The sequence below is a fragment of the Porites lutea genome, chromosome 4 (assembly GCF_958299795.1).
Source record: "Porites lutea chromosome 4, jaPorLute2.1, whole genome shotgun sequence".
NCBI lineage: Eukaryota > Metazoa > Cnidaria > Anthozoa > Scleractinia > Poritidae > Porites > Porites lutea.
In genome coordinates, this window is record NC_133204.1 from 47,277,697 (window position 1) to 47,286,991 (window position 9,295).

General features: G+C 39.7%; 1 protein-coding gene across 1 annotated transcript; it reads right to left on the reverse strand.

Annotated features, from left to right (window-relative positions):
- Positions 1-5,056: 5,056 nt before the first annotated feature.
- Positions 5,057-8,928, reverse strand: LOC140934779 (uncharacterized). The gene is made up of 3 exons (XM_073384344.1): positions 8,662-8,928; positions 6,876-7,133; positions 5,057-5,267 (listed from the first exon to the last, which is right to left on the reverse strand). Exons 1-3 carry the CDS (start codon positions 8,866-8,868, stop codon positions 5,124-5,126), a joined length of 609 nt encoding a protein of 202 aa, XP_073240445.1. The 5' UTR covers positions 8,869-8,928; the 3' UTR covers positions 5,057-5,123.
- Positions 8,929-9,295: the final 367 nt, after the last annotated feature.

Sequence of the window (9,295 nt, forward strand, 5' to 3'; positions counted from 1 at the left end):
AAAAAGGGAATTTCTTTGCACAGGCAAAAGAGCGCTGTGGAACGCATTTTTCGAACGTGCAGCGAGAACTTCAACCTCAAGGAGCTCTGTATTAATTTCACGTCCGATTGCTTCGAGAGGCAAGTTCACGTAAAAGACGCTGCAAGAACGTAGAAGAGGAATTCCTGGAGCAAATCCAACTATTTGTAAAAATAACGTACCTGGCAAGTCCAGTGTCATGTCCGCGAGAAGCCGGCTTATGGTGAGTTAACGGTTAACACTCATAGCCCTTTGACTCTTGCTTTGAGGGATCGTGTCATAATTTTCAGTTTGGAGCCGGGATAGAAAGGGCAAGATACAAATCATTAGTACGGTTTTTTTCGAAAACGCAAACTTAAGTTATATACACACTGACGGAGAAATAAACAGAGATGTCAAGAAACGATCGCCCAATCTAGTATTTTGTTGTGTTTCGCGTAACTTCGCGGCGGTAAAAAATGTCGACCGAAAATTAGAAAAGGGGCTAATTTTTTAGTAGTCTGTTTTGGTCGTATTCGCTGCAATCGCTGAACTCGTAAAAATCATTTATGGATACTGAACTGTGAAATCTTAGTTGACAATGAAATCATTGATTCAGTCTTCATTTTTCTGTAGGTGCAGTTCAGTGATCACTTTCCAGTATGTGAAGTTCAGTAAGACGCTCAATGACCACACAGTAGTTCAATAACCATAGCAATAGTTAAAAAAAAAAACGTATATTAAAGTTGTTTAGTCTCTGTATTTTACTTTATTTAGACATTGTTCCTATTTTACAGTAAGTGATCGTAAGTATCACTGTTCAAAATTATCTTGCCTTGAGGCCTGCTAGTTCAGTTTTCATTTTCCTGTAGGTGCAGTTCAGTCAAGACAGAATAATTATATAGTTCAATAACCATACAGCTAGTAGTACAATAACCATAGCAGTAGTTCACAAATGGCACAGTTTCCTTTCATTGTAGGTAATTATTTGAGGGGGTTCGTTTGTTCAAACCACTTCCATCTTTGTATTTTATTTAGACATTGTCCCTCCATCATAGCCAGCCACATCAAGTGCCATTGTTCAAAATTTTCTTGCCATGGGGCCTGCTGCTAGTTTGATATTTTTCCTCTTGCAGTGCTAGTATCTGGTCATAGCTTTACAGTGGAAATGCTTCCACTTGGTTATGTTTATGAGCAGTGTTGTTGCTCTAGATCCTGTTATCATTTTGGTTTGTTCCAAAAATTAGGCTGGTGGGTGGGGCCTTCAGCCTTGGATTTTATGATCATTAATTTGTATTTTGCAATTTATTTTGATAGAGTGCTCCAACTCCCTTTCATCTTTCAAGTGTTATTTTTTGATGTTATAATTATTTAATGATAAGGGGTAAAGGGTACTCTTTGATTTATTTTGATTACTGACTGGTGTCACTTCAAATACTTTCTCATTTGGAAATCCCTCGAAGATGGTGAGAAAAAGGCTTGTAGTACATGATGCAAGAAGTGCTGCATTGACAAGGGATGTTTCTTTTGATGATCTTCTAATAAAGAGTATTACTGCTGATTGCTACATAAAGAAAGCCAGTTAAAGAAGCAGAGGGTGAAGGAGTTGGAAAGGACGATATGGAGTGACATATGAAAAGACTACATACAATAGGAAAAATTTTTGAAGAATTATTCATCCTTTTCCATTGTCTATATAAATGCATTTTCTCAAAAGAGTTATTCCCTTTTTCATTGACTGTATAATTATGTACAATTTTTAAAACAATCTGTAACTGTTTTTTACTCTTTTCTGTTTGGTATTCATGTGATTTTTATTACATTTTCTTTTTAGGCTTTTTCCTTTTTTCACGGAACCAATGTATATATACAATTTCTTAAAAGAAGAGGGGACTGTTTTTTTACTTTTATCTGTCTGGTTTACATATTATTCATCTGCCTGTGCCAAGATATGGTTAGCCAAGGGGGGTAGCTGCCCAGCCATAAGTTGAAACTGTGCATCCAACCACCTTGCCTCAATGACCGCAGTTTTTATTTGTTTTGTCTTTCTTTGGAGAGCCTTTTGTTTTTCCTCCAGCTCCTGCTCTTCCTTTTAAATCTTGCATCACCTCTACTCCATGTAACAAACTTTTAAGTATAGTTCGTTGATTGATAACCTTGTAAACGTATGCTCATGTGTGCAGCCTGTCAGGAAAAACCTTATGTTATCTGAGGAGGAAACCTGAACCCTCCCAAAAGCAGAGCCACACACTTAACATGAACCTCGAGGGAGAGAGGTTGAAGTAAAATAACAAACTATTCTTAAAACTGTGAAAGCTTTGAACCCAGAAGTCATTTCATAAGAAGGTTGTATCACGTCAGTTATAATGGTATTTTTAAATTAAAACTGGTTATTGACCTGATTGGTGAATTAAGTTGTCATGTTATTGGTTCTACAAAGAGAGAAAAGCAAATAACAAATAAACAGGTCTTTTCATGGCTTTCAACTTTTGACATGGGCAAGTTAAGCAAAATCTGTTGGAAAGAGTGCCTTTCAGTCAGTACAATTGCCAAGTTTGAAAGTGATCTGTTGGAAACTATACAACAAGTATTCATCAAAATTGCAAAATTTTACAGACATTAATTGTATGGTGGGGGACACAAACTTTCCCCCACCATACAAACGTCTGAGTGTAAATTTTTGCAACTTTGCAGAGCTCTATCTTCCCTCACTTAGGACCTAACACTTTTAAACTAGGCAGGTTAACTGTTCGACTTGCTACAAGTCGACCTCTCATAAGTTCTTAGTGAGCGAAGCAAGCTTCAACAAGGTCACACAGTGGCCAACCAGAAAAAAAAATGTAAAGGACTTTTAGAAAGTCTAGTTAACTGTATTGTAATGTGTTCATTCCAGTGGTGTTGACAGATTTTCCCTAAATTGTCCATGTCAAAAGCTGAAAAAAACAACGTGGCTCACTGTAGAACCAGTAACATTGCCAGTTAATTGACCGATCAGGTCAATGATTGTCTATGATTCATCATCTTCAAAGCCATGATGTTCCCCAATTTCACTTGGAAAGCTGTCCTTATTGCTTTGTAAGCACAACATGGGTATGGATAAGGCTTGGAACTTCCAACAAAATCCCAAACAAGTCAAGTAAATTGTCTGTAGAACACTTATCGGAGAAACCTATACAGAAGTAAAAAATATGTACTCAGTCCATCCCCAGTTTGGTCTTTTCTACTTGTTTGTATGCTGGACTGTTTGATTTTGTTTTTTATTGTACCTTGTTCTTTCTCATCATGCAGTAAGGTAAATGGTGTACACTCCTTGTTTTATTTTCTTTATTTTATATAGGAGTTTTGGGCCAATTATAGTAATTTTTTTCAGGGTTCTAGAAAATTAATAAGAAAAAAAATAAGTCTATACTGCTAGGAGTTTCTTCGTCAACAAGGGTTTGAGTATAATTCAACCTTATTTACCAAATAAATAGATATTTCAGGTTCACCTACAAGACACCCAGGTGAACAACATATGACTTCAACAACTACAGCAAGAGGACGAATAACAACAAAATAAACAACAAGGAGTGAATAAATTACTCTGATTCCGTTTTAAGACCTTGAGTGAACAAATTTCGGTAACTTTTTCCAGTTTTCGTCTTCAGATTAAGCGATGCAACTTGAAGAAGCCACCGGTTCAGGCAAACATCCTGAAAACTGGGATGATTGATCTTGATGAAGAGTATTAAATGCAGTCACCTTCCCGTTCTACTTTACCCATACTTCCCTTACACGGTCCATTTCTTTGCAGCAAATACACTCGTCCGTTTTGGTAGTGATGGGACCTGATGGCGACGGACCAGTTCGAACAAGTGCACTTAACAAACAAAAAGAGACATGTGCTCCGTTCAGCATTGTTTTTATTTCACAGAGTTAGAGAATTAGATACTTGTACTGGGTTCCCTTCTGCTGTCAGCAAATTACATCACAACAGAAACGCAGTACGATGAAAAAAAAAAAAAAAAAAAACGACAAAAAAACTTAATCGGAGTAATGCCTACCATGCGCCTATTTCACCAGTAAAATGTCTTTGGAGCTCGAGATTACGATCTTCTTCAAGAATCACGCTTTCCTCGAATGCGGCGGCCGCTTCTACGGTCGCGTTTGGCACCAAATCCTCATCGTACGGGATAAAAGCAGTTCCATTGCCGTCCAAAATATCTTTCTGTTCGACTGTTTTAAATCAGATCTGTCTTTCGAAGAAATGGATGAAGAACACGGAACAGACGACAACACAATAACACGCTAGAAGTAGTTGTAGCGAGATGGTGGTGAGTTTTGGGGATAAGATGACGTCACAGGCGACCTCGATCCAATCCCTCCCCTTTGACTCGGACATTTGTTGTTTATGTAATGGCGGACCCATTTTTCCCACTTTCAGACATCTTTCTTGTGGGAACCGCTTCGTCAGATTGGTCTGAATTACATTTTTTCGTGAAGTTTTAAGTCCAAACATTAAGTTCGAGCCCAAAAATTTCGTTTAGAAAGACTGCGATTTTCGTCGCAGTAGCACTTTAATACGAAAATTATTTTTTCATGTTCTTGCAAATAAAACTGATTTCACATGAAAGCTTTTGTACTTGGCCTCATTTTGAAAGTGTGAGTTTTGGCACTCGGAAATGGCTCACACTCTGTTGAGAACCACTCCATATAGATAATGTAGTAAAATGTCCAGGGTAGCAAGCATCCAATGCGTTTTGGTTTGTTGAATACTTATAATTTAGTATCCCCTTGTAACTAGATAATTTTATATCGAATGTAAATTGAACACAAAATCTCAAAATACATCTAAAAAAAACAAAGGAACAAAATGGTTTTCTAACAAATTATAGCTTTGCTTGATGCAATGAATATTACGAGACGAAGGAATGACAAAGTGCTCAATTATGTGTACTTAATAAATCTCTTTTACTTGCAACATAGTTACAGAACAAAAGAATTGTGTGTTGATAAATTATGGTTAACAACAAGGCTCTCGAAAGTGGCGTAATTGTGTGGCAACCTTAGCTACTCCTTTGTCCTGCCAACTTCATCAACAGAAAGCTGAAAGTTCGCCGCGAATATCGGTCTCAATGAATTGCAATTCAGTTGTTTAAGAAAAAACCCTGAAAGTCCCTTGGTACCATAGACACGATCGTTGAACGTGCATCCGCTTCTCTCCGCTGAGGTCTTGGAGAATTCCCTCTTCTGTAGTGAACTCGGCGACGTCTTGTCCTCGTGTAAACTCTCTAAAGTGAAGAATTTCGAATCAAGCAAGACATGTTATCGTTTTTTTTCGCGCCTTTTTTTGCGTTTCGCGTTTTCCATCGCAAAGAGGTTATATTGTTTTACAGAGATTTGATAAAAGTGCGTTAAGCGATCTCAGATTACAGAAAGCTTTCACCTCCGTCATACCGGCCAGATGGTCTCGATGGTATGGAGCGAAATGTTTCTGGTCCATTAGGCAGGGGTACCCAACGACAATTTTCGGAAAAATATCTGTTCGGAAGACGATTTGAGATCTAGAATTTTCGGAACATTTGTTGTAAAATTTCTTGCTTGCATGCCTCTCCTAGGATTTTCGAACATATAAAAGATGGTATACTTGCCCATTTTTAACTCATTTTTACCCTAAAAAGTTCACCTAGAATTTTCGAGAGCCTATTTTCTGGCTAAAATTTTCGAAAAGGTAAGCTTTGATCCCTATTATTTTCGGATCACTAAACTGTCAGCTAGGAAATCCGAACAGATGAAAAATTTTTAGGGGATAAAGATATGCCTATATCTACCGTTTAAATACTAAAATACATTCAACAATGCTATGTTTAAGTGCTTTTAAATTATGTTCTCGTTGGGTGCCCCTGATTAGGCGATCAGTTTAACCGAAGACAAACGACTTATGGTAAGTAGCCGTTTGCCGGAAGCATGATGCTTTTCCACTGTATTTTTCATTTGATGTGGCTCAGTACACTATGGATGTTCTAGTGTTGAACTTGCTCAAAACCATTTTTGCGTCATCTGTTTGTGGTCAGCAACATCTGTAGTGTGCTCCCTCGTTTAGACTACGAGCAGTCTCTCTTTTTTCTGTACTCCGTCGAGCAAAACGCGAGACATTTCGCGCGTCTCGCGGCTTCGCCGCTACCGCGCGCGTGCATTGCTCTCACTAAATCTGAAGAAAAAGAGAGACTGCTCGCAGTCTACCCTCGCTCTCCCTACTCTCGCAACCGGTCTCTGTTCACGCACTGACAAACGCATATTTTGTGTGAATATCCGTTTTCGTGTTTGAAATAGAGAGCTTAAGCATCGACGACGGCGACGGCAGCGAAAACGTCTCTTTCAAATGAATTCGCGTTTTTTCAAACTTTGTCGCGTTTATTCAAATTCACCGAAAATGTCAAATGTAGGTGTATTTCCCTGGAGTTGATTTCTTGGGAACCGAACTCAAGTTTAAAAAGAGAAAGAAAAATTCGTCGTCGCTCGTTTACGTCCTTCTTAGGCATTTCACGTCATATGGTCATGCAGTGACGGCAAAGAAATGTACAAAAAAGCGTGATGCACGTGCAAAGTTGTTGTTTCGCTTATCTAAACCAATTGCTTTTTTGCCGTTCTCGTTGCCGTCGCCGTCGTTGTTGCTTAAGCTGCCTGTCAAAGTAGTGCAAAAACGGCAAAGAAATGTACAAAAAGGTGCACTGCACGTGCCGTGCAAAGTGGTTGTTTTGCCTGTTTGTTTGTTTGTTTGTTTGTTTTTTTTCTGACGTTCTCGTTGCCGTTGCGTCGTCGGATCTGCCCAGTTTAATGCTCTGGAAAACCTTTAATATGGTTTATTTAGGATATTGTAATGTATAGCTGTCACTTACCGGGCGGCTTCTGTAATACTCCTCTTGTGAAGAGCTGTCCGACTCGTTGCCTTCATAATCTTCGTCTTCAGTGGCCCACATATCTTCATCAGATGAATATTTGTCCCCCCAGTCTTGCACTTTATCATTTGCTGCTCTTACCTCATTCTCAGTTTTTCCCTTCTGTCGTTTTTCTCCAAGTTCGGAGGTACCAGCGGATCCAGAGGCTTTTTCTGTTTCGTGTTTAACTGCTTCGTCATAAGACGGTGGTGCAATGGTCTTTGTTCACCAGTTGTATAGAAGAAAATGTTGTCAGTTAAAGCATCCAGAAACAAATAATCATTAATGCTATGTTCACCCTATACCGGATAGCTTTTGCGCCGGCAGGAAAATCATACCGGATGGGGCTTTTGTTTACACACAAGAACCGTGATTTCGACGCGATTTCTGTGACGGAGCGAAGCTGAGGCTGCGCCGCGCCGATCTACAAGACTTACTTTGTGTATTGAGAACAGGTATTCGATCCGTAACGGAAGTGAATAAGTCGGAGCGAGAAATAGAAACCACTGTGTCTGAAGTAGATATTTAGGAGTAAGGACTGGAATTTCGTGAATCAACCGCTTCTTCACGATGTTCGATGTGTGTGAACGCTTGCTCCAGTCCCGGGCCGTTGCTGTTCGCTTGTTCAGACTATACCGGATAGGTTTTCGTGCCGATACGTCGGCACGAAATGCTATCCTGTATAGACTGAACTTTGTCTAAATCAATCAATAGCGTATAAAGACGATCCGGGGTGGGGGGATGGAAGGTTTGACTCGGACCCTCCTTTTAGGCGCAGGGCTGAGAAAAGTTATTTTCGAGACCGGGCACCTCTCTCTAATTTGGATTTTAACCAATCAGGTATCGTTATTATGGATTTCATATGGAAGCACAGTCAACCTGATCGCTTCGTGAACATGTTCTCTGTAGGGATACTGCTTATGAGGAGAGAAATCGAAATTAGTTTCGAAAACACTTCAAAACCCTGGTTTTCAATTGTGACAAACAATTTCAAATCTCGCTGTTTGTATACTGTCACAGATTTTGCAAGTGCAAGACTTGTTCAGGGGCACCCAACGACGGTTCCCCCCCAAATGCATTGAAAACACTTTTAAAGCTATCCAGAGTACTTTTTGATTTCTAGAAATGCATTTTAAGCGGTGCTATAAGATTGGTATCTGTTCGGTCATCCTAGGACAACTTGAGTCTTCTCGAAATTACACGGGCTTCAGTATTATTTTACCGCCAAAAATTTTAGATGCAATTTAAAGTTTTACGAAAGTAAGAATTTTTCTGATCTCTCTTTCCTCCTTTTGTCTGACTACAAAAATAGCTTAACCTGGGGAGTGAAATGAGAAAAATTAAACTTTAGAAAATCCAAGGGAATTAATTAGATAAGCACCGAAAATAGTACTTGAATGGAACGGTCATCTAGAAATTTTTAGCCTTCCTCCCATAGAAAATTCCAGGCAATTTTTGCTTCTCCGAGCAGATATTTTATAGAAAACAGTCGTTGGGTGCCCCTGATTGTTGTCCGTTTAGTGTCACTCAGTTTATGTTCTCACTACTGATACGTGATAAGTTTTGCGCCGCACGAAAAGGATAGCGCTTCTGATCACAGAAAAGAACGGTGATTTCGGCGCAATTTCTGTAACGGAGTTTAGCTGCGCCTCGCGGATCTCTAAAGCGGAGGGTTTTTCGTGCGGGCACGAAAAGGTGAATATAGCCTCATAGCGCGAGTTGATTGTTGTGGTGGAATCTTTTATCTTACCATTTTCATATCAACTGTTGGGCCTTGTGGTGCAACGAACTGGCCGCTGTATGTCTGATGAAAATAGTGTGTGCCATCAGGACCCACAGTAAAATTAACAACATTGTTATAGACAACTGATGGCTGACTTCCGCCTGCAGCCGGGATCCATTGCGGATTAAAGTAATACTGGCCGTAGTAAGATTGATTTGGAAAATGACTCATTGTGTCGACACTCACTTTCTCGTGTTTTATCGGGAAGACGTTGGTTAACGCTTTTTCGCGTTCAAAGTTCTGCGTGCATACGACATCACAATCAGGTCTAAAGCGCGCGCATGTGCAATTGGTAAGGTGTCATTTGCGCGCGCTGTATCAGTGTGAATTTCCTTTCTTTAAGGTGATGTTACACGAGACGATTCGTAACAACGATTTTTTAGCGCAACACAGCGTTACAACATTGTTTTGAGTAGTTACAACATTGTTCCAGCATTGCAACGCTGCGTTGCGCCAAAAATCGACGTTGCAAATCGTAAGGTAAATTCCCGCATTTGTCTTGTTCCACAGAGGAAGCTCTCGTGAGCGGACACCCTTAAGACGCGGGAAAAGGTGTCCATAATTGGGGCTGACCGCTTACGGTAATGTAAAAATACAG

What these genes read in the sequence shown, in the direction of transcription:
- LOC140934779 (XM_073384344.1), bottom strand. Translation starts at nt 8,868, where the DNA reads ATGAGTCATTTTCCAAATCAATCTTACTACGGCCAGTATTACTTTAAT. An exon ending in CAGTTGATATGAAAATGGTA is followed by an intron (nt 7,134 to 8,661) that starts AGATAAAAGATT and finishes TGGTGAACAAAG; the next exon opens with ACCATTGCACCACCGTCTTA. An exon ending in AGTATTACAGAAGCCGCCCG is followed by an intron (nt 5,268 to 6,875) that starts GTAAGTGACAGC and finishes TCTTCACTTTAG; the next exon opens with AGAGTTTACACGAGGACAAG.